The sequence below is a fragment of the Hippocampus zosterae genome, chromosome 9, assembly GCF_025434085.1.
Source record: "Hippocampus zosterae strain Florida chromosome 9, ASM2543408v3, whole genome shotgun sequence".
Taxonomy (NCBI): domain Eukaryota; kingdom Metazoa; phylum Chordata; class Actinopteri; order Syngnathiformes; family Syngnathidae; genus Hippocampus; species Hippocampus zosterae.
This window is the reverse complement of record NC_067459.1, coordinates 5,794,238-5,819,942: the sequence shown is the minus strand read 5'-3', so window position 1 is coordinate 5,819,942 and position 25,705 is coordinate 5,794,238. Positions and strand designations below refer to the sequence as shown.

General features: G+C 44.0%; 1 protein-coding gene and 1 long non-coding RNA gene across 4 annotated transcripts in view; one reads left to right on the top strand and one right to left on the bottom strand.

Annotated features, from left to right (window-relative positions):
* The first annotated feature begins 8,232 nt into the window (after positions 1-8,232).
* Positions 8,233-14,981, top strand: LOC127607214 (uncharacterized). The gene is made up of 3 exons (XR_007964022.1): positions 8,233-8,369; positions 13,768-13,939; positions 14,842-14,981. It is a non-coding gene; the product is annotated as an uncharacterized LOC127607214 (long non-coding RNA).
* A 133-nt stretch (positions 14,982-15,114) lies between these two features.
* klhdc8a (kelch domain containing 8A) overlaps positions 15,115-25,705 on the bottom strand; it is a 494,173-nt gene continuing 483,582 nt past the window's right edge. For all 3 annotated transcript variants that reach the window (XM_052075220.1, XM_052075221.1, XM_052075223.1), the window contains 3 exons: positions 24,234-24,335; positions 18,845-18,993; positions 15,115-17,199 (listed from right to left, as the gene is read on the bottom strand). In XM_052075220.1, coding sequence (XP_051931180.1) covers positions 17,146-17,199; positions 18,845-18,993; positions 24,234-24,335 — 305 coding nt within the window. In that variant the 3' untranslated portion in view covers positions 15,115-17,145. The remainder of the gene's footprint in view (positions 17,200-18,844; positions 18,994-24,233; positions 24,336-25,705) is intronic.

Here is a 25,705-nt window from a genome sequence, read left to right as displayed (position 1 = left end):
CATGGTATACTGTCTATACACATATATATATATATATATATATATATATATATATATATATATATATATATATATATATATATAAATATCTCACCCCTCGGGTGGTGTCCGTCCCTCATTCAGCTCGGGTCCTCTACCAGAGGCCAGGAAGCTTGAGGGTTCTGCGCAGTATCCTTGCTGTTCCGAACACTGCACATTTCTGGACTGAGATGTCCGATGTTGTTTCCGGGATCTGTTGCAACCACTCATCTAGTTTGGGGGTCACTGCCCCGAGTGCTCCGACCACCACAGGCACGACTGTCACCTTTACCTTCCAGGCTCTCTCCAGCTCCTCTCTGAGCCCTTGGTATTTCTCGAGTTTCTCGTGTTCCTTCTTTCTGATGTTTCCATCACTTGGGACCGCTACATCCATTACAACGGCTTTCCTCTGCCCTTTATCTATGACCATCTTGTCAGTCTGGATCTGGAAGTCCCACAGGATCTTCGCTCTGTCATTCTCAACCACCTTCGGAGGTGTTTCCCATTTTGACCATATCCGCACAGTCCATACTCCGCACAGATGTTTCGGTAGACTATGTCAGCCACCTGGTTATGGCGCTCCATGTAGGCTTTCCCTGCCGGCTTGTCCTCCCATGATGGTCCCATGTAGGCTTTCCCTGCCAGCATCTTACACCCTGCAGTAATGTGTTGGATCGTCTCAGGTGCCTCTTTGCACAACCTACACCTTGGGTCTTGTCTGGTGTGGTATATCTGGGCCTCAATGGCTCTGGTGCTCAGGGCCTGCTCCTGAGCAGCCAGGATGAGTGCCTCTGTGCTGTCCTTCAGGGCAGCCCTCTCTAGCCACTGATAGGACTTCTTGAGATCAGCCACTTCAGTTATGGTCCGGTGGTACATCCCGTGTAGGGGCTTGTCCTCCCATGATGGTCCCTCTTCCAGCGCCTCATCTTCTGTTCCCCATTGTCTGAGACATTCTCTGAGTACGTCATCCGTTGGAGCCTTCATGTATTCATGGAGCTTGGATGTTTTCATCCTGGACAGTGGCTCTCTCCCCGGCCTCCTTCCTTTCGGCTTGCGTAGAGTCTCATGGTGCTGGATATGGGATGTAACCCTCCATGCATGGTAAGGAGCTTTCCAAGGTACTTGTAGCTGTCCTCAATGTCTGCTATTGTTCCTTCAGGGAGTGAGACCCCTTCAGTGCGGACTACCTTTCCTCTCTTAGTGACCATCCGACTACATTTCTCAAGCCCGAATGACATAGCCCATTTTTCATCAAGGTGCTCTGGTTCCCCAGCACCTGACGCAGACCTTGTTTGGCCGGGCGACGTCTGAGTCGGCATGTCATTCGTTTTATTGTCTCTCATCATTGTATGAGGTAGGCATTAGCGTGAAGGATCTTGCCCAAGGACCCACACTGGATGGTGTAATGTGCTAATTTTTGCCCCAAGCGGGATTCGAAACACCGTCTCCCGTATGCCAAATCGATGCCTTACCAACTGAGCTATCCAGCCGCTTAACCTCACAAGGGTGGGTGCTGGACCCTATCCCAGCTGCCTTCTGGCAGTAGGCGCGGCACACCGTAAACCGGTTGCCAGCCAGTCATAGGGCACACAGACACGAACAACCATCCGCACTCATACTCACACCGAGGGACAATTTAGAGCGTTCAATCAGTCTGCCATGCATGTTTTTGGAATGTGGGAGGAAACCGGAGTACCTGGAGAAAACCCACACAAGCACGGAGAGAGCATGCAAATTCCACATAGGGAGGCTAGAGCTGGAATTAAACCTGGTACCTCTGCACTGTGAGGTCGACGCGCTAACCACTCGACCACCGGGCCACCTGTAGCTATGCCATTTTCATATATAATGTAACAGTAACATAAAATATCATTTCAATATTTTTTAGGTACTTTTAATATACATTTTTTGATTTGGTTTTCTGTTTCTATTTCCTAATTACAACAAATAGGTCAACACAACACAAGCCTGTTATAAATATTCAATTTATTTTTTTAATAAAAATTCATATTTAATATAATTGAACTGCATGGCCCATTTCAAAAATTAATTGCCCACCTCTGACTTGCTGTATGGGAACCTGTGATCAGCTCAACTCAACTCAAAACTCCGCTGTATTTATTGAGCACTTTAAAACAACCACCGCTGAACAAAAAATGATGTACATCGAGCAAAAATAAAAAATAAAATACAGTAGAAAGTACAAAAACAGGAAAAATAGAAATCAGGTCAGTCAAACAAGCCATCACGTTTGTTCATCGGCTAAACCAGGAGTAGGGAATTGATCATGATTGTTTCAAGCTTCTACAGAGCTTGCTGATGAGCTGATCGTTTGAATCAGGTGTGTTGGAGTAGGGAGGGATCTAAAACAGGTCGGAATGCCTCTCGAATGAACCGGAGTTCTCTACCCCTGGTCTCCACTGTTAAAAAAAGGGTACTGTTGGGATTGATTTATGTTCTCCTAGGTACAACTTTTTGTAATGTACCGTTTGACCGTTGTTGAGGAATGGGAGCTGTCAATTTGCTCTTGGCCCTTCCTTGGTTACAGGTTCTTTTATCTCTCTATAAGGTGGAAGAAGACCCAAAACCACGTAGTCTTTTCTTCAGTTTATCACAACGCAACACGAATCGATTCGGGCTCCTGTGAGTCTCAGATTTCATCAGGAAGCCCCGAAGAAACACATTCATGAGATTATATAGAGACAATATGATAATGAGAGGCGGGGAGGTACGCCTCTCATGCAAATCCCGAAACAAAGAAAGTAACATGTCATCTGACCCGGTGTGGCCGGAGGAAGCCAGGAGCGGTGAGGTGAGACCAGACCACCACTACCCCCCATTTGGTGCGATGGCAGGAACACAGATACCTGAGATAAGAGCTCCTCTAAAACATGTCCCGTGGAGGGGGGCCCCAGAAGTGGTGGGGGTCGAGGGCACTAAAGTTGATTGTAATAACATTGAGCAGGAAATACCTTCAACCGCATTGTACATTGTTTCTTTCAGTGTCTGAACAAACACAACCAACAGGAAGGAACAACACCATAACCAAGTAAAAAGCAGAGATAAGGAAGATCAAGCAAAGTTCGATCTTGATATGATGACAAAGTATAGACCACTGCTGCTGGTCACAGATCTTGAGATTAGGGTTCCTCTTTGAGGGCACTTGAGAGCCTTCAGGGACTTTTATGAGGTGGTGGAGGCAAGAAAACCCTTGGGGGGCTGTTAATTAACCAAAGGGAAATGGGCTCTAAACTTCACAGTACATTCTTTGTTTTAACTACTTCAGCAGATTTTCAGGAGAGAGACTAGTGTCAATAGTTCTCATAGCAAGATGATATTCAACAATGTTCTACTACTACTTCTAGTGGAATAATTCCTTAACAAATCCCTCTCTTGATCACAATTAATATTGTGATCACAAAACTTCGGTGTCAAACTCCGTCGTCAAAGCGGAACAACCAATTCTGTCTTGTGCAAAGCATCATCAAACAAACTACAGCCAGAAATAACCGTCTCAGTGACGCCTGACATCAGTGCCCACATTAGTAGAGAAATAGAGACCAAAATAACCAGTATAGTCAGAAAGATATGTTATTACTTCTGGGCCCCCTGAGAACTTTGTCTTGGTTTCACGTCCAGTCGTCCTTCCGAATGTCACTTTGAAGTTGGAGACGCTTCTTGGGGCTGACGCATTCCTTCTCGGTAGACAGCGTGATGGGTCCTTTCTGTCACTCTGCGTGGTCCCATTAATCTCGGCTGGTGCCCCTTCCACTGTAGGACCCTCAGATACACATGCTCGGGATACGTCTGTGGTCTCGGGGTGGTCGCCCAGGAGTCTCGTCCGCTCCTGAAAATAGGAGACGAGAACACTCAATGACTCCTTGTCTGCTTCATGGGGAATCGTTTGTTGAAGAGCGCCCGGGTCCATGGATTGCCATGGAGCGGGGAACTCTTGGTCACGTCCCATCTTAAAAGGTGTGAGACCCGTGGTGGACTTAACGGTGGACCTCATGGTGAAAGCGCAAGTGGTAGCATCTCATCCCAATCCGATTTCTCTGAGGTCATCACCATCTGAGTTTTTTATATAAGCCTCTGATACGTTGGTTCGAGCTTACCTTGAATTGCAGATAAAAAAAAACCATGCCTCCCGAATTGGAGTCTTCAATTTAGTTGCCGACAGGACTGGACGTCCTTGAGGTCATCACCATCTGAGTTTTTGATATAAGCCTCTGATACGTTGGTTCGAGCTTACCTTGAATTGCAGATAAAAAAGCCCATGCCTCCCGAATTGGAGTCTTCAATTTAGTTGCCGACAGGACTGGACGTCCATCAATTTCATGCCGATACAAACCAGTCTCATCCCTGGCCACCCGGTTAGTTCTTCTCCTCCGGGAAACCCTCTATTGGTCTGAAATAAGGTTGTTAGTTTGGAAAACATACAATTTCCCATTTTTTATTCCACTTCCATCACTAAAGATCAAGTCGTCTTCTGCTGTCTCTTTAGTCATATAGTCTGCTTTGTCATCCCCTAGTTTTACGTGGGAAAAGTCCTTCTAATATAACTACTTCTTTTGGTTTTAGCAGAGCCTCTCTAAATTTTTTTTTTTTTTTTTTCTTCACGCTATGTTGAATCGATGTTCCTGTGGCAGTTTTTACAATTTTTTATTGTAAACATTTGCCTCATGCTGCCGCATATCTGATGCATGCTGAATGTTTTTGTTCAATTGGGTCCAATTGCATGCTGACGTATGTCAAAATTCATCAAAATTAGTCTTTTACTTCCCTGTTGTTCACGTTCCTGCCATTCACGTTCCCCTCTCTTTTCTGAAAAAGAAACAGAACCTTCTTTTTCAGAAATATCTAAGTAAATCAGCAAGACCAGGCTGCACAAAAGAAACCGGCATCGCTGTACCTTCTGATGTGTTCAGTCTCCCCAAAAATATAAAGGCAGTGCGCATTGTAATTTTCACATGCGATAGTTTGAAACCGCAAAAAGCCAAATGTCAAAGGAGCCACCACATGGCATCCAAACAACAAATCTTAGATGATGCATTACTATACCGAATAAGCACGACGCCATCCGTAGGTCGGAAAGAGGAGAGTACCTTGGATACTTGGATAAAAATTCCAGAAGACAAAATCGAATACGTGGGGCAACCGAGTGTAGTAAAATTTAACTCCAAGGTGAGAGAATGAGAAAATTCCCTATACGATTCTGAAAGAGGTATATGGAAAAAACCTTAGTGAATCGATTACAAAAAATGTGTACGAATGAGAATTTTTGTATATTTGAGTAGACGGCAAAAAAGCATGAGCAGCGCGGCCATGTCAGGCCTAGATACCAGTCAATGAGATGAGATCCTCTGACAGGTCCACTCTGGCTGCCACACCCTTCAGGACCTACAATAATTGAGGAGGAGGGAACATTAAACAAATTGCCTTGTGTTTCACCCAACCAGGCCATGCGATAAATTTCAATCTCTAGTTTGTCAAAAGCATTGTGCAGTGGGAAGGACCGATCAGCGGATGGTAAGGTCATATGGAGGAAGTCTAAGGAGACCAAAGCCGATACTGTTGGAAGACAGAGTTCAGTGATGGGTCATCGGCTGACTTTAGCAACAGTCAGCCTTGTATCAGCAGGCATTGGGAGCAAGTGTGGTCCAGCATGTTCAAGTTCATGACAGTCTTTCAGTGAGGCCAGCAGTGATCCCTATTGTTGGGGATTCAGGTACCCATGGAGCAGATGGGTATTGTCCATGTGGGGATGCCGTATCCTGTCATTGTTGTTGGTTTTGCGGAGGAGGAGTCAGAGCTTGTTGATCATAGCCTGATTGATGAACCAATGATTCACATCACCACAAATGAAACAGCCAGCTTTGCTCCCGTGACTTCCTCGTCCACGCCCACCTTCCCGTCTCGAACCTCCCCCCAGCCATGCGTCTCGGCCCTGCCTTGTGGGCAGGTCGTAATGTTGAGGTGGGGCTTGGAGCTGCGGTGGGGTTGTGATCAGCCGTGGTGGAGCCTGTTGAGAGACACTGATTGACATTTGATTAGATCTCCCAAGTTTCTCTTTTTTGCATGCATTACTGGTGGCTCTCTTAGCCTCTTCTATTCGTGGGTTCAAAAAGTTGTTCTGTAGCTTGGATGTTTTCTCAGTCTCTTCCTCGGCTCTCATTTGAGATTGCTGCACATAATATAGGAAATGAGTTCGCCAGTTCATGTCATCTGAAGTGGGGAGAGTGGGAGAGTTAGTCATCATTTTCTGCACATCAGACGGACAACCCCCCAGCACTGCTTGCCTGAACAAAGCCTGATTCAATGGATGACTATTGGGGTCCTGTCCTGTGACAGTCACCCAAGCATCCATAAAATTAACCAAATAAGTCATTGGGTGTACCTCAAATAGCAATTCAAACGCCAATTGTTGTGAAGGACCCAACGTTGTTGGATAAAGGGAACTCAGCGCGTCTGATTTTCTACTTCAGCAGATTTTCAGGAGAGAGACTAGTGTCAATAGTTCTCATAGCAAGATGAAATTCAACAATGTTCTACTACTACTTCTAGCGGAATAATTCCTTAACACCGTGCAGGGCTGAAAAAAAGAAAGCCTAGGTACAAATAAGTAAGTTTCTGGTTTGGAAAAAAAAGGTACATAAAAGGTCCAAACTATCACATAGGTGTAAACTGTAAAGGAAACCACATCTTACCCTTTTGTTCAAATGTAGTACAAACTCAGTGATTGGCTCAGTGATTGGCGACCCATACCTGGAAAACTCTAATGACTGCCATCTTGGATCATCCCCTCAGGACGAGTTTCTGTGACTTTTTTCTCCCTGTTCAGTGAGAATTTGAAGATGTTTATTTTTGGACAGTTTGTCCTACATTCTGTTGACTGTGTGAAACATCTACATGTGGTCACTGTCACAAAGGGCCACGCGATATCCTATTTATTCTATATCGCAATATCCTATTTATAATCCTATTACAGGTTATTAAATCACATCGACAATCAAACATACGTGCACTGCTACAAAACAGAGGAGTGCGGCAATAACGGCATATTTTTATATGTATGAGGATCTAATGCAAATACTGTGAGACGTTTCAGCTTCAGTGCAAATGCACGTTCAGAGAACAATTGAAGTATTGTAATACGACAGGCATACAATCCAATTTTAAAAAGTGGATTTGGTAGAATCAACATGACATGTTGCTCAGGAACCAGAATCCTGGAAAACATGTCAGCTCCAATATGGTTCTGAACACATTTATTCGACCTTCATCAACCAGTACTTGACCTCAATACCATCAAGCATGAAAAAGACCTTTTGGGGACGCTATCATTTTCCGTGCGCTCTCGACTATGAACTGAATTTACCCTCAGCAGGCTTGCTTTGAGGACTCAGACATTAATACGACATAACTTTCAACTAGTAAAAAGATTTTTTCTATTGATGAATGCAAGTTTTAATGATAATTTAATTTGGGAATGTCACTTCTTGAACCTTATCAGAGAAAACGTTTCAATCGCGCTTCCTACGATGTAGGAGGTTAGAGGTAGATTAAAAAAAAAAAAAGAGGCCAGCGACAAGGTACAGTCACGTGTTTAATTAACAATGAATGATATATTGGTTCAGGTATGTGCCACCACAATATTTTATGTTTGAATTTGAATCGCTAAACTTGAAATGAATGCACTGAAAAAACGAATTACACATAATGAATTTGCATTGTTCAATTGAAATCTTCACTTTGAAAATCTGAATCTGAATTGTCCAATTTGAATTTGAATTCCTTAATGAAAATTCAAATTTGTAAATTTTTTTTCACATTCAGTTTTACAAATGCATATTCAAATCTATCCATGCAAATTCAGTTGGTGTCAGGGAACATCCAAGTTCTTCAGGACGGGCAATCGATAGCAGAACTCAGATCTCATCTTTTTTCCAATCAGCATCTTTGTTGTGAGAATGAGACAAAAGGTTTCCGGATTTTTTTTTTTAAATCTCCTTAAGCTTTCACACCTCTCTTGAACTTTGTAGTTCAAGTCATCGGGTCAGAGAGGGATGAAAAGGTATATTATCAACGTATAAAAACAGAGCACCTTTGTCAGTACCATCGATTTCCTTTTTTCCTCCCCAAACCTTAATGGTACGGCCGCATTGAAATCCACACTTTAGGTATTACTGACATCTAGCGGTAGAAATAGCATACAGCACGTATCGATCGACAGTCGGGCCTCATCCATCCATTTTCAACTTTGCTTTTTCTGAAAAGGGTCGCGAGGGATGCTGGAGCCTAACCCAGCTAACTTTGGGCAGAAGGCAGACTACACTATGAACTGGTCGCCAGTCAGTCATAGTGTCACATTTCGGTTTTTCGGTCTGGCCAGCAGGTGGCAGGAGCGGTCTCTCTAGCACACCTGCTGGCAATCATTAATCAATAGAGACACTATTTAAGGACTCCTACGTTCGACACCTGTTGTGGGAGTATTGTTTTTGGCATTGCTTACCTCATTGCTCATTGACTAGTGGCTTTTGACCTCGTCGTGTTTTCGCGTGTCGTCTCGGTACCAAGTTTGTGTGTGAGTACCATTTTGTTTTGATGATCTGGCTTTTCTTGCGTGTACATAGTGTTACATTGTTTTTCGTTCGTAGTTTGTGGGCTTTACTTTCTTTTTCTTGCTCTTTTGTGCAAGCACCTTTTGTTAGTCACGTTTGATTTACCTCCTGGTCCGCATTGTGGACCAGCGCTTTATGTTCTCGCTTATTTTCGGTTTGGACATTAAATTGTCTTACTTCGGAGACCTTGTTTTTGTCTACGTTTTTTGGATCACCCTCCCTAAGTCGGTTTACCCGAGTTCGTAACAGAATACTCCCACCATAATGGATCCTGTAGACATTAACAAGATCATGACCGCCTTGACCAGCCAGGGGCAATTAGTGGGCCAGCAACGACAGGAGCTCTCGGAGCTCCGGGAGGCAGTCGCCGTCCTAGCCCAGCGGCTGGAGATATTGTGTTCCCAAGGGGAACACGCGACCCCCCGAGAAACGCCACCCCCAAGGGTCCCGGCGGCTTCATCCGGGACACCCTCTTCCCCGATCATGGGGCGAGAGCCCAATCTCCCCCACCCCCCTCGCTACGGGGGAGAACAGGCTCTCTGCAAGCAATTTTTACACCAGTGCTCTCTGATATTCGACCAACAACCAGCTACGTACGAGAAAGATAGCACGAAGGTGGCGTTCATTATGAGCCTGTTGACTGGTCAGGCGGCGTCTTGGGCAGTAGAGATCAGCAATGCTCAACCCGGGCTTCGGTCTTCCTACCCAGAGTTTGTCGCTGAGTTCCGGTGCGTATTTCAACATCCGGTTATGGGAAGGGAGGCCGAAGGTCGGCTATTAGCTATTCGGCAAGGACGACAATCCGTTGCCGAATACTCCATCTCTTTTCGCATATTGGCTGCCCGTAGCGGTTACGGGGACCGCGCCCTGTGTGGTTTGTTTCGCCGCGGGTTAAGTGCGGCGTTAAAGGACGAACTGGCAACCCGCGACGATAGCCGCAACTTGGAGGAGCTCATCGATTTGGCCCTCATTGTGGACAACCGCATGCGGGAGCGTGAGAGGGAACGTACGGAAGAGCGAGGAACTACCCGTGTCCCACCCCGACGTACGGGTCGTCGGCCGGCTGAGCACGAGTCCTGGCGACCACCCGGACCCGAGCGTCATTCGTGTTCCGATCCAGCCGACGCATAGGAGTAGCCCATGCAGCTGGGAGGCGGACGCCTGGGACCAGCGGAGAGAGAGCGTCGGATTCGGGATCGAGCCTGCTTCTACTGCGGCCAATCTGGACACCGGGCTTCCAACTGTTCCTTGACACCGTCCCGTCCGTCCGGGCGCCCCGAAAACTGTGAGTTTGTGCCCGATACTGCGCCACGTGAGTCGAGACGGGAGGAGGTCCATCCGGGACATCCACCAAGACTCGAGTTGGACGGAACTCTTCATGGTCCGTTACGGGTCATTTCTGTTCGGGCCTTGGTGGACTCTGGGGCGGACAATTGTTTTGTAGACCCCAGCCTAGCTAAGGAACTGGGTTGCCAGGTTGAGGTCCTAAGGGAGACAAAGCGGGTTCACGATCTTGATGGGCGACTCCTGGCGGAAGTGAAAGAAATCACCGCGCCGGTGAAACTAACATTATCAGGCAATCACATCGAATACCGTAGATTCTATATCATGCGGTCTCGATCCGTACCGTTAGTGTTGGGGTTGCCGTGGCTGCGCGAACATAACCCGGTCATTTCCTGGGAACGTCCGGCAATCGAGAGTTGGAGCGCATTTTGTTATACTCACTGTTTGCGCTCGGCGGCAGAAAAGAGAGGGCCGACCTGGAACGAGCCACCAGAAGTTATTTGTTTAGATAAGGTTCCGCGTATTTACCATGACCTACGCCAAGTGTTTAGTAAAGACCGTGCCCAGTCCTTGCCGCCTCACCGGCCGTACGACTGCGCCATCGATCTTTTGGAGAACGCCTTACTCCCGAATTCCCGTCTATATCAGGTCTCTCAGCCGGAACAAGAGGCGCTGAGAGAATATATCGATAGCTCACTCTCGGCTGGCCTCATTCGGCCGTCTAAATCCCCGTTGGGGGCCGGATTCTTCTTCATCGAAAAGAAAGACAAGACGTTACGCCCGTGTGTCGATTATCGGGGCCTGAACGAGATCACTATCAAGAACAAATACCCACTTCCGTTATTAGATTCGGCGTTCGCCCCCCTCCAATCCGCCACTATATTCTCCAAACTCGATTTACGAAGCGCTTACCATCTGGTCCGTATTCGTGAGGGGGACGAATGGAAGACGGCATTTAAGACCCCATTAGGGCACTTTGAATACCTAGTCATGCCATTTGGGCTGACCAATGCGCCCGCAGTATTTCAGTGTCTCATTAACGACGTATTAAGAGATTTTCTGAACCTGTTTTGTTTTGTTTATTTAGATGACATCTTAATTTTCTCTCGGACTCTTGCAGAACATCAGCACCATGTCAGGCTGGTTTTGCAGCGTCTACTAGAGAACCGGTTATTCGTAAAAGCAGAAAAGTGCGAGTTTCACGTCGAGTCCATCTCCTTTCTGGGGTTTATTATCGAGAAGGGTCAGCTGAGAGCTGACGATGCCAAAGTTAAGGCCGTGGTAGAGTGGCCCACGCCCACCAACAGAAAGCAGTTGCAACGTTTCCTGGGTTTCGCTAATTTTTACCGCCGCTTCATTCGCAACTACAGCCAGAGAGCCCTGCCGTTGACCCGGCTAACCTCGGTCAAGATCCCCTTTAGGTGGGACACTGATGCTGACCACGCGTTCGCCGAATTAAAGAAAGCCTTCACGAACCCTCCTGTATTACAGCATCCTAACCCCTCTATTCCGTTTGTCGTAGAGGTGGACGCGTCGGAATCCGGCGTGGGGGCCGTCTTATCGCAGCGATCCCCAGTCAACCAAAGACTTCTCCCCTGCGCCTTCTTCTCTCGTCGCCTCAGCCCAGCAGAAGCCAACTACGACGTGGGGAACCGCGAACTGCTAGCCGTCGTTTTGGCATTACAAGAATGGCGACATTGGCTCGAAGGTACTGAAGAGCCATTCACGGTGTACACTGATCACAAGAACCTTGCCTACATCCGGTCAGCCAAGAGACTAAACTCCCGCCAAGCACGGTGGGCGCTTCTCCTCACTCGCTTCAATTTCACGCTCACCTACTGCCCGGGCTCAAAGAACATTAAACCGGATGCCCTCTCCCGCATCCATGACCCTGCGGAGAGGGACAACGAACCCCAAAGCATTGTTCCGGACCATTGTATTGTGGGGGCACTGAGGTGGGCCGTCGAACGTAAGGTCAAGGAGGCCCAGAACGGAGTTCAAGTCCCGGCTGGTTGTCCGACCGGGAGACTGTTTGTGCCCCCACCTCTGCGCGCAGAGGTGTTACAGTGGGGGCACACTTCTAAGGTGGCATGCCATCCAGGGGTGAACCGGACCTTGGACCTCGTGTCGCAGCGGTTTTGGTGACCGGAGCTACGCAAGGATACCCAGGACTATATCAAGGCCTGTTCCACCTGCGCATGCAGTAAGGCGTCCCACCAACTGCCGGCTGGTTTGCTGCAACCGCTGCCTACCCCTTCTCGACCATGGTCCCACATTTCCCTGGATTTTGTCACCGGCCTGCCTCCTTCCCGGGGAAAATCCGTCATACTCACCATAGTTGACCGCTTCTCTAAATCTGCCCATTTTGTTGCGTTGTCCAATCTGCCCTCTGCTCAGGAAACCGCCGACCTCCTAGTGAGACATGTCTTCCGTCTTCATGGAATTCCGGTGGACATTGTGTCAGACCGGGGCCCTCAATTCATCTCCAGGGTATGGAAACGTTTCTGCCAGGCCATGGGGGCCACGGCGAGTCTGTCTTCCGGATACCACCCACAGTCCAATGGTCAAACGGAGCGCATGAACCAAGATTTGGAGGCAGCTCTGCGCTGCGTTTGCCTCGATCGCCCCTCCTCGTGGTCGGTCCACCTGCCTTGGGTGGAATACGCCCACAACACCCTCGTCTCATCAGCGACCGGTCGGTCTCCTTTCATGGCAGCATATGGTTATCAACCTCCTCTGTTTCCTTCTCAGGAGGGTCAGGTGGAACTCCCTTCCATACAGCTGCATCTACGACGGGCCCATCGCGTATGGAAGGAGACCAGAGCAGCACTGTCACGCACGGCTCAGCGGAACCGGCAGATCGCTGACCGTCGCCGACGCCCAGCACCCAGCTATCAGGTGGGACAGAAGGTGTGGCTGGCAACTAAGGATCTACGACTCGCAGGTACATCTCGCAAGTTGGGGCCACGCTTCACTGGACCGTTCGAGGTGGAATCGGTCCTCAGCCCCGTCTCCGTCAAGCTCCGGCTGCCGCCCACCATGAAGTGTTCCATGTTTCCCTGTTGAAGCCGGTGGCCACCAGTCCCCTGGCTCCTCCGCCCACGTCGCCGCCTCCTCCACAAATCGTTGACGGTGAACCAGTGTACACCGTGCGTGAAATCTTGGACTCTCGGCGCAGGGGTAGGGGTTTTCAGTATTTGGTTGACTGGGAAGGCTACGGCCCAGAGGATCGGCAGTGGGTCCCCGGCTCCTGGATCTTAGACCCGTCCCTGCTTCGGGCATTCCATGCAGCGCACCCGCCGAAGCCGGGTGGTCCGCCAGGAGGCGTCCGTTGAGGGGGGTGTACTGTCACATTTCGGTTTTTCGGTCTGGCCAGCAGGTGGCAGGAGCGGTCTCTCTAGCACACCTGCTGGCAATCATTAATCAATAGAGACACTATTTAATGACTCCTACGTTCGACACCTGTTGTGGGAGTATTGTTTTTGGCATTGCTTACCTCATTGCTCATTGACTAGTGGCTTTTGACCTCATCGTGTTTTCGCGTGTCGTCTCGGTACCAAGTTTGTGTGTGAGTACCATTTTGTTTTGATGATCTGGCTTTTCTTGCGTGTACATAGTGTTACATTGTTTTTCGTTCGTAGTTTGTGGGCTTTACTTTCTTTTTCTTGCTCTTTTGTGCAAGCACCTTTTGTTAGTCACGTTTGATTTACCTCCTGGTCCGCATTGTGGACCAGCGCTTTATGTTCTCGCTTATTTTCGGTTTGGACATTAAATTGTCTTACTTCGGAGACCTTGTTTTTGTCTACGTTTTTTGGATCCCCCTCCCTAACTCGGTTTACCCGAGTTCGTAACACATAGGGCACATATAGAGACAAACACCAGATTTTTGCAAAAAAAGACAGCAACTGGTTAGCACGTGGGCCTCACAGTGCAGAGGTGCGGGGTTTGATTCCGGGCCTCGGCCTTCCTGTGTGGAATTTGCATGTTCTCCGCGTGCCTGCGTAGGTTTTCTCCAGGTACTTAGCCCCCCCCCACACACACATTCCAAATACATGCATGGCAGGTTGATTGATCACAACTGTCCCATGTCGCAGTTAACTCTGTTAGCGGATGATACTACTGTCTTTCCAACATACAACAACTCAATTGAAATGGCTGTTAATAAATTAAACTGCTTTCTGATGTATCTTGATTGACCTTTCAATCCATGGCAATCCTTTAAAAAAAAAAAAGCAATATCCCTTTAAATCTTAAAGGAAATACTTGGGCAGTACATATCAAAAAATCAAAACTCCAATCTCACAATGAACTTTGAAAACAAGTCCAAAACGAATTATTAACGATTATTATATTAGGGCATATATACTTGACAAAATGGAAAGTCTAATAATATTTTGTTTTATGTTGTCTTGAGAAGGAAGAAATTTCATCTGTGCTGTATAACATACAGCACATTTGACAATAAAGTTGTATCCAATCCAATATGCCAAATAGCATTGCAGTGGTCTCAAACAAGCTACTTAAAACAAGCAATACAGTCAATCTTAACTTCATTTAGTGAAAGAAGCCTCACTATCAGAGAAAAGGTCAAATGGTTCAAGAAATAAAAGATAGTGACCTGAAGGTTATTGATTTTGATTACCCTCATGGAACACTTGTTGATTGAAATCCTGGCTCAACAACGCGAGCACAGTCTGTTACTGTGTCACCAACTTTGTATTTAACAAAAAAATATTACATTCAACAGGATTTTACAATAAATAAATGGTCACTTAAATGATCAGAGTTCCATAAACAATAATTATTGGATTGGAAACTGTTATATGTGCACAATTACTCACCATATTCCAAGACAGATAGAAACAAGTCACTGTTTTATGAAGATCTGATGAACACAGATGGTGCCATGCTAAGTTAGGAGCAACGTTGGGTCAAATACAATTTCTATCCTCCCAGATCTGGATTTGAAAGAAGGAAGAGAGCTTTGCCTAAAAAAAAAAATATTTTTCTTACTAAAAGTACAGCTAAACACCCAGCTAGCAACTCACGATTGGGTGCCATTGGTATTGAGATTTCTCTCAATGAGAACAAAAAAATGTACTACAAAATTCATTTGACAGTCTTTCTGAGAATCCATTCCCTTGTAAAATTACTAGCAATAACACAAGAAATAAATATGATAAAACATCTATTGAAAAGCTAAGAACAATTTATTCCCATCTTCCTATTCCACCAAAGGTCAACGAGAGATACTTTAAAATGATGAATTGTCTTCGTCCTGCCAACGAATTGCTAAAAAAACAAACAAACAAAAAACCCAAAACGATTTTAAAGTAGACGATAATGAATGTGCTTTCTGTGAGAATGAGGTACAGAAAATCGACCACATATTTTTTTGAATGTACAATATTATGTCCAAACCTGGACTGGCGAACATTTTGTTGTTTCTGGCGCCACACTGTGGCGACTCAGACTCCTGTTTTGTTCTGTAGTTCTTGTGTTTTTTACTTTGTTTTAAATGTGGTTTTTCTCATTCTCATCATTATCGTTTTTGCACTCGAGTCTCTTGTTTGTTTGTTTGTTTATTGAACATAAAACATATACAGTAATAATTTGACAGAAAATAAGGTAGATAAAAAAGTAAAAAGAAAGAAATCAGTCTTCATTCAACAGTTATTATGTTCAAGGGAGTAGGATGAAGTAAAAAACTTATCTAGTCCTTATGTGTTTATATCTACTAAATCATTTTTATATCAATCAGAAAAGAAAAAGTAAGAAGTCTCCATTAAGGCTCATACTTTACCCTTAACCGTGATATTTTTACAACTTTTGGTTTGTATCGGGATTATATACATCCTCACTCTGGCACTCTTGTGTCAATTTTCTCTTGTATTCATAATGGATATTTCAATACCTTTCTCTATTTATCAACTTAGTTCTGATTTATCATTATATTTAATGTTTAGAATTTATCATTTTAACTCTGATTGATGTAGGTTGTTTGTACTATTTTTTTGAATTTGTTTTTGAACTCAGCAAGTTACTTGTAAGTATTTATATTATTTTTCTCTTTTGATCATGCTCTCATTTTTGTTTCGTGAAAATGGACTCTCGTCATTTCGTTTATATTTTCGGATGTAATATTCCTTTGCCTTTGCGAGAGCTTTTTGTTAATGTATTGTTTTTCCTGGTTGTTTTTGACTCGCGATTTCTGTTTATACTTGCCGTTCCTCCTTTGTTTGTTTGAAATATTTTTTTTGTTTAGATCCGATTGCCATTCACTTCGTCCACAAAATGTGTCCATTTCCCATTGGGGACAATAAAGTATATGAAATGAGATTTTGAAGATCCACCCATACCAGGGTACATTGAAACATTAACTTCAACACAAGAACAAAGAGCTGTGTTATAATTTCATTCTCTGCCCGGCCATTATTTCCCACTGGCTCAAGGAAATATACTGTATTTTTTATTTTATGTTTTTCTTGGCGGGTTAACCACATTTACCTTCTATTTGCTCTGAAGGGCGTTTAGGCCTTTGTGATGTTGTCCACCAAAGTTTATTGAAAAGCTGTTGCCATGACAACATGCTATTCGCCAAGAAAACAGCACAACTTTTCAAGGTTCTAAACGGGCTTGAAAACTCATGAAACTTTGCAAACACACCAGGCCTGGCAACAGCATCAATATTTTGTCAGGCTACTGTGTGATTAAAAAAAACGGTTTAACAACGCCCGCTCCATTCTTTTTTTGCAAAGTAGCTCTGGTTGTATGTGTCACCAAGTTCTACCAAAAGTTGGACCAAGAAGAAAAAAAAACCAGTGAAAATAAGTATCGTAATTAATAGCATTTTAGTTGAAGAGCTTCTTGATGCTGAAGTATTAACAACCTTAAAAATGTTGATACTTTTGGGCGGCTGGCGTAAAGGGTGCCCAGGGTGTCGTTAAAACAAATGTGTCAAGCACTGCAGATTAGTCTCTACATTGCAAGGCATAAGCAACAAAACTTGTGCACTACAACGTACAATGTAGAATCATTAGATACTGAGATTTCTTCAGAAAGCGCATTTTGCATACCAAAAAGCATTTTGCATTCCTGTTGATGGTGCTTCAACGTGGGTTGCGTTGTTATTAAACCCCAAAAGGGGGCAGTGTTGTCCCATATAGAAGTTTACCACCATGTTGCACTGTGATGAAAGAGGGCGCTACTGCCTGGGATCAGACTACAGATATTCCTCTTCTTTTACATACAGTATCTCATGAGCCGAACTGGGCACCTAGGAGCAACAAATAGAGACAGATAAGGAGAAATAGCATCTACAGGATATGTGGCTGAAGCATTTACACTCAACACTGGTATATATTGTAATAAAGTAAAAGGAACAAAGTGCGGACTCTGAAATCTCAACAAAACTGTCTAGAGCTCAACAAACATTTTATCGTCAGTAGCGGTGAAGACTCAGTTATGGCTGTACTTCTGTTTCCCATTTGAATGTATATTCAAGGTCGACAATGGTTTGTCGTCACAGTGTGTACATTCTCTAATTGTCCCACTGGGATAAATAAAGTTTTCTGAATCTGAAATCCTGTAATTGTGGCTTTCCTACTGCATTAGTGTAATTCAGTGATTAACTACGGTTACTGCGGCCCAGTGGTTAGCACGTCAACCTCACAGTGCAGGGATACCGGGTTCAATTCCAGTTCCGGCCTCCCTGTGTGGAGTTTGCATGTTCTCCCTGGGCTTGCGTGGGTTTTTTCCGCGCACTCTGGTTTCCTCCCACATTCCCAAAACATGCATTGGCAGGCTGATTGAACAGTCTAAATTATTTTCTACTCATAATTAATGCAAATGCAGAATGTCTGTAATGCATGAAAACTGTTCAGTATTTGGGCATTCTTGATCCATCGTCCCGTTTTCAAAGTTGTGATTTAAAGTTTGATAAGCCTCAAAGGATTTCAAAATGGGTTGCAGCATTTGGACTCACGACGTGTTGATAGACGGGGCAAAATGTTGATCCGTTTTGGGAAGTAAGGCCAATATTATCGTCTTTGTTTTGCTTAAAACACATGCTTTGTTTGCTTTCATGGTGAACAAAATCCGAAATATTAACAATTGACTGAAAGTCAAGGATTTGGACTTTTCAAATCAAAGAAAAGTTCAACCCCCCTTCTTTCTTCATGTTTTGCGTGCAGTAAGCTTGCTGGGAACAATGATGTCGCAAGGATTTCTTCTTCTTTTTGCCACTGGGCATTCAATTATGTTGAATTATGCTTCACTGTCATTGTGTTTTAACTTGGCAGTCTAACTACAGCAAACTAAAAATAGAATCTTGTTAAAAAAGCGATGACATTTAATCAGGGTCAAACGAAAAGTGAGTCCTGTATGATCAAAGCATATTTTGGAATTCAGTGACACAATTTTACTTAGGGTTGTGTCAGTCGTTTGTGTACCGCACACAAAACTTTATCCACCAAATTAGCCATACACATGCGCCCGCCACTTTAGAATGATAAACCACAGTGCACCTTTGAGGACAAAATCCATTACATTTGCCATTGTGATTAACACCTATGGCAAACTATTGGTCACGTCAACAATTATGTTTCCCATATAGCAAAATAATCTCAGTGGATGATACAATTTCCAGCTCTGTGCTCCCCACAGTATTCTTATCATTGTAAACTGTTTCTTGTATGACCGAGGACTTTATCAGTTAATTCCTGCACTGAGTTGTCAGACAAGAGGAAGACCCGAGGACGTTTTATCGAAAATGTTTTTTTTTCGTTTGAAAAGCATACTGGCTCACGTTTGATATTATCGAAATTCCCAATCAAGATTTTCAATCTAAATTCCTGTCTTACTATCCGCTGCAGATCTAGCTCAGTATGCATTTTACATCCAGCCCTGAATCTTCAGTATACCTGGTTGACTCCACCAACTACGAGAAGTCGATCTCTGATGACGATGGAGGAGGCCGAGCATCGGGGGAACGTCATGGAAGCCAATCGCTCCCATTTTTTCTTCAGAGGATGAAAAGCCTCAACAGTGTCCAGAGCAGAGGGCTCATGACCTAATCACATCACAACATCGTAATCACATAAGTGGCGAAATTCCAAATTGAAAGACATAACATGTTGGAATGGGCAAGCTCAGATGCACACAGACCTCTATAGGGCTGGGAGAATACAATATCAATATGTAACGTGATAGGCACGTGATCAATCTCAATGGAAAATACGTTCAATAGAAATACAATCTTAAAGAAAACCGCTCCACAATCGAGGCTACAATAAAGCCCACGCTATGTTAATGTTTAGCCTTCAAGTCTCAGAACCTGTTTTAAAAAAGAATCCTGTGCACTGAAATGAAAGAAAAGTGTGATGGCACAAAAATAAATTGTTGATAACAGGGGGAAGGTCACATCTCTAGTTTGGCAATATTTTGAATGTTTTAAGTGGCTGAAATTATTGAATGCTAGTTTGATATTTCGGTGACTGGACTTGGCTACATGTTTGTTTCATATTACAAAAATATTTTGTTATGTGTTGGAGATGTTTGTATTATGTTTGATGTGAGGACAGATTCATTGTAATGGTTGACACAATACCAAATACATTCTGTTTAAAACAGCGTTTATTTAATCTTTTGTCGATTTTTACAGTGGTAAAACATACGCCAGCTTAAACATACGGCATGCATGCCAAGACATACAGATACAAGCTAAAAACACGTTTTTAAAAAGGCAACGAAAGCAGAACTCAGTTCGGGTGTATTTTATTTAGCCATCGTACAATGTTCTCACGTTTTTCGATCAATCATCACCCAGAAATGCATCAAAGTCCTCATCCTCTGTATCAGAAGCAGAGGACTGCACATCCCATTTGTCATTGAACGCATCACATGCTAAAGTGTGAGTTGCTACGCATTGCCGAGCGGAAAGAAGGAGCAGCAACAGCAAAGTCAACATTTCTCTCGTGTGAAGCTTTCCCACATTTGAAAGTAAAGAACAGAGCGAAACATGGTGGCAGCGCGTGTGTGTAGAAAGAATTGAACAATTGTGCAAGTACCGTAATCCATCACAAACGCCGCGTTCTATCTTGTTGTCAGAGTCACTCTCATTGCCATGCAGCTAGACAGAAATGATGCCGGCTTTGCCAAAAACTCGAACAACAGTGCAAGCAGACACGTTCGTCCAAGCAGCCACAATCCATTTGCAAATTGTGGCGTAACTCGCCCAGCGCTGCCTCTCACTCTTTGTAAAGTTGTGTTTGCCATCGATCATCCATTGTTCCCATGCCGTTCGCAACTTTACTTTGAACGCCCGGTTGATGCCGATGTCCAGCGATTGGAGTTCTTTAGTCAAACCTCCGGGAATAAAGGCAAGCTCAGAGTTCATTTGTTTGACTTGGTTTTTGAGATGGGCACGCATGCCAAAAGCATAACCGATGGCTTGAAGTTTGAACTGAGTTTCGTAGGCGTGTCTCTTTGTCGAATTTATTTTCGGGGGTTGTTTTGCAACTATGCAAATTGCCACACTCTATACAAGTGTTGGTACCTGCTTGCAGCGTCCCTTTAGCGTCCACTTACACGCCCACCCTTCACTCATTGGCGGACTTCTCCCCCGCATGCCTGTCCTCTCTCACTTCTGCCTTCTCTCTCTCTCTCTCTCTCTCTCTCTCTCTCTCTCTCTCTCTCTCTCTCTCTCTCTCTCTCTCTCTCTCTCTCACTCTCTCTCCCTCTCCATATATGTATATATACACGCCCACCCTTCCCTGATTGGCCGACTTCTTTCCCGCATGCCTGGCCACAGTCACTTCCGTTTTTTCTCTATATAAACAGTGTGTCGGCTGTCAGTCAGATTTTGGAACTCAGCGCATACTAAAGACGCTCCGCACCATAAGGCGTCCTGTCCATTTTGGAGAAAATTTAAGACTTTTAATGGCGCCTTATAGTCGTGAAAATATGGTAGTTTGTTTTTTGGTAAATCTCCAAATACAACAAAATATTAAAAATTATTAATATAAATAAATAAATAAATAAAAATATTAAAATAATAACTACAAAATAAAAATAAAATTAACAATAAAATAAACATCAAAAACAGTAAGAAAACCTTTCTGATCAATACAAGTACTGAACACGGGACTTGCTTCAGATAATAAAAAATACATAAAACAGACCCTTAAATCACAGTGCTTTAAGTTAGCACTTCAGAAATAACACTGTTCATGATTACAGAATAACGTGTTGAAATAAACATACCGTATTTTCACGACTATAAGGCGCTATTAAAAGTCTAAAATTTTCTCCAAAATGGACAGTACGCCTTATAATGCGATGCGTCTTTTCTATGAGCCGAGTTCCAAAATCTGGCTGAGACCCGACATGCTGTTTATATAGAGAAAAGACGGAAGTGAAGTCGGCCAATCAGTGAAGTGCGGGGAATCGGTCGGCCAATCAGTGAAGTGCGTCCGCGCACTTATATTTACATATCTCTCTCTCCATAATTTACATATATGAAGAGAGGTGGACGTGAGGGAGGACAGGCACGCAGGGGGTGGGTCCGGCAATGAGTGAAGGGTGGGCGTGTAAGGCACGCCTCTAGCAGGTACCAGCACATGTATAAAAGGTGAGTGTGTGCATTATTGCAAAACAACTTCGGTTTTGGTTTTCAAGAACCCCCGAAAATGAGTTCCACAAAGAGACACGCCTACGAAGCGTAATTCAAGCTCCAAGCCATCGGTTATGCAGTGAAACACGGGAATCGAGCAGCCGCCAGAGAATTTAATATCAACGAATCCATGGTTCGCAAATGGAGGAAGCAGGAGAACGAGCTTCGCCAAGTCAAAAAGACCAAGCGCAGTTTCCGTGGAAATAAGGCGAGGTGGCCAGAGTTGGAAGACCAACTGGAGCGGTGGATTCTTGATCAAAGAGCAGCCGGCAGAAGCGTCTCCACGGTCACCATTCGACTAAGGGCGAAAACGTTAGCCGAAGAATTGAAAATTGAACATTTTCAAGGAGGTCCGTCTTGGTGCTTTCGCTTTATGAAACGGCGCCATCTATCTATGAGAGTGAAGACGACCGTGGCTCAGCAACTTCCAGCGGACTACAAAGAAAAGCTGGCCGTTTTCCGCACCTACTGCAGTAAAAAGATTGTCGACAAACGCATCCAGCCTAACCACATTACCAACATGGACGAGGTCCCGCTGACTTTCGACATCCCGGTGAACCACACTGTGGAGAAGAAGGGGACCAGCACGGTTGCGATACGCACAACGGGGCACGAGAAGTCAGCTTTCACTGTCGTTCTTGCTTGTCATGCTAACGGACAGAAACTGCCACCTATGGTGATTTTCAAGCGAAAGACGCTGCCGAAAGAAAAGTTTCCAGCCGGCGTCATCGTGAAAGCAAACCAAAAGGGCTGGATGGACGAGGAGAAAATGAGAGAGTGGCTAAGTGAGGTGTATGTTAAGAGACCGGATGGCTTTTTCCATGCCTCGCCGTCAAAGACAAAGTCAAGCAAATGAACTCCGAGCTTGCCGTCATTCCCGGAGGCTTGACGAAAGAACTCCAACCGCTGGACATCGGCATCAACCGGGCGTTCAAGGTGAAGTTGCGAGCGGCATGGGAAAAATGGATGATCGATGGCGAACACAGCTTCACGAAGAGTGGGAGGCAGCGCCGGGCTAGTTACGCCAAGATCTGTGAATGGATTGTAGCTGCTTGGACGAACGTTGCTCCTAGTACAGTTGTTCGAGCTTTTGGCAAAGCCGGCATCATTTCCGTGGAGCCACATGACGACGAGAGTGACTCTGACAACGAGGGGGAACCCGGCGGTTTGAATGGATTACCGATACTTGCACAATTGTTTAATTCGGACACAGAAGATGACGACTTTGATGGCTTTCTGAGTGATGCTTGAGCAAAAAACGTGAGTACCTTGTAAATAAAATACACCCGAACTCAGTTCTGCTTTCGTTGCCTTTTTAAAAACGTGTTTTAGCTTCGAGCTTCAGTGTGTGCTTCAAGCTAACGTGTTAGCGAACGTGTTAGCATGCATGCATGCCGTATGTTTAAGCGTATGTTTTACCACTTTAAAACTGCGCCTATTCTTGCGGTGCGTCCTGTATATGTGTAAAATACAGAAATGTCACCCATTAATGAGACTGCGGCCATTGGTACGGTGCGCCGAATAGTCGTGAAAATACGGTAAGTCACTTCTCGAGGCTACAGAGGACACAGGAGCTATGCTGACTTCATGCCTCGTACATGGGTGTTCCCCTCGAGTTTAGTTTGGTGAAGAGATTTGCTTTAGCTCGCTATATTGCTAACGATTTCGGTGCTAATGTTAACTGAAGCTGCACTCGCGACTGGTTGCTTTGCATTGATGTGGTAGGCTAAACTTGAGCTGCCTCGGTGGTTAGCAAACTCCTTACATATTTGGCACAACACTCTACCTTTATCCAGAGTGCCATCAGGGATTTTGGAATGTCAATTTTCCATTCATTGGGCCGAGAACTCTCACATGCTCATTCACGTTCAGCTATCCTCTCCTCACCGCTGCTTACCTGGCCCTCCCAACTCCAATGGGAGCCTATCAGTTTCTGCTAAACAAGCCCAAACATAATGACAGCCAATCAATGTTCAATCAAGTCCAATCAATCAAGGCTGTGATTGACCATTGTTTCCCACCCTCTCCAACTCGAACACAGGAAGCCAACATATAAAATGGGAGATTATAAAAAAGCAACCCACCAACAGGTACAATAAAATTAGAGATTAAAATTTAGATTAACGCGATTAAACATATCGCGGTAAATATGACTGTAATTAACTATTCGCAATTAACACGATAATTTGTCACCTCTAATTTTAGAATCATTTTATGGCATCTCAGAAAAAAATACTGTCGTTCCACTTTTCTATTAGGGAGGGGGTTTTGCACCATCTTGTGGCATCTTGGTGCCAAGAAAATATTTTCACACTTCTTAAATGAGAGACAAACTTTGCATTTTGGGAGGAGCCAAGTTTAGCCGGGGCAGACAGAAAAAGTTGAGAGGTCGCCATCATTAAATTAACTTTCAACCATTTAGTTTAGAGGTAATGTAAATTGTAATTGTAAATATGGAATTATCAAAGCCAGAATCATGCGATATACAGTATCAATAAAACACACAAGTCCACTTTCTGTGTTATGAGTCTTGACTAGTTTCACAGCGGAACACGATAGCTCTGTTTGGTATTGTACAAGTGACATTCAAATAAGTATGAGTTCATTTCCATGATGTAGAAACCATTATTTAGTCTTACCTAGACCGCCTGCTACCACCATGCGGCCACGCAGCAAAGCAGCCACAAAGTCAGCTCTCTTGGTTTTCAAGGGCACTGTCTCGTCTGACTTCAGCCACGTACCTGAACGGTGAAATGAAGGATAAACAAGGTGGGAATGATGCAGCAGAATTTAATGGTCACACATAATTCAGTTCGCAAGCAAAAAGGTAAAATGTTGGTTTTAGCATTCTAGTCAAACAATAAAAATAATGAAAACAATAATAACAAATACTAACTAAATAAATAATCCTCGCTTGGAATCTGGTTAGCTAAAAATTAAATTGGCATGCAACGTAAGTGTTCTTTGATGAATATTAATGCCAAGTTATAAAACTTGATGTGATAACTTACTTAGAAGTATTGAAGGTACACTTGACACACATAATTAGTAATTCATCACATATGATTAACACAAATTTTAGTGTGATTATTAATCGTACTATACATTTTTCAAAACATTTGTACGTATTCGGCATTAAGAAAAAAAATGTTTGAATGTTATGGTTGATAATTGTGGCTAAAACATTCTCAAAACGTTCTGAATCGTTTGTATGGTCTTTCAGCAAAGTATATTTGATTACAAATCTTAGGGGTGTATTATGAAAATAAGAAAATTCTGAACTACAGGTGTTATCCGAAGGAATATTCAAAATGTTGTCCTGTATGAATACACTTTTAACCCGCAGCTAGCTGACAAACACCGTCACATAACATCTTTCTTTTCCGGTTCTTGTTCTGTTTCGCTTTCACTAATTTTCTCTCCAGAAGGTTATTATATTGCCTGCTAGTGTATTTTGCTATTCAAAGTTGGATACATTCTGCTACACACACACACCACACAGTTGTTGTTGTTTTTTTTAAACAACATTGTGTTGATTTCATCATATTTGTTCATAAAATTTGTCCTGGCCCAGTTAGGCCAGCATCTGTAACGTCTCGGTGGCCTGATACGAGGCACCTTATTGACCGTTTGCTTCCAACTCCTACTTCCTATGCATAAGGAACAAAAATGCGTTGCATTACGTTACCATGCCTTTTGGGATTGTCCCCATCGATTAGAAAAACGTTATTTTTGATTCTCAGTTTTGCTTTTCAATGTGTTTTTATGAGACACAAAATGCTGATTTTCACTTACAAACTGCGATGTGAAACTTCTTATTTTGAGACATGTTTTTATTTATTCATTTATTTTCATATACCAGAAGATAGACATATTACCAAAATGTTTTTTTTTCCGTACTTCATATTCATTCACTTTTTCAATTCTTGTTTTGTGTTCTGTGTGTGTTATCTTGCCTATACACTGCAAGTACGCCAGAAGGGCACCACTTATGTAGAAAGGCCAGTTTGGAGGGTGCCTGATTTTTTGTGATGTAGAGGTATAAATGCAAATATTAAACAGTGACCGAATTACTGAATATTTTTCTATGTGGAAAGTCATTGCTGAAGAT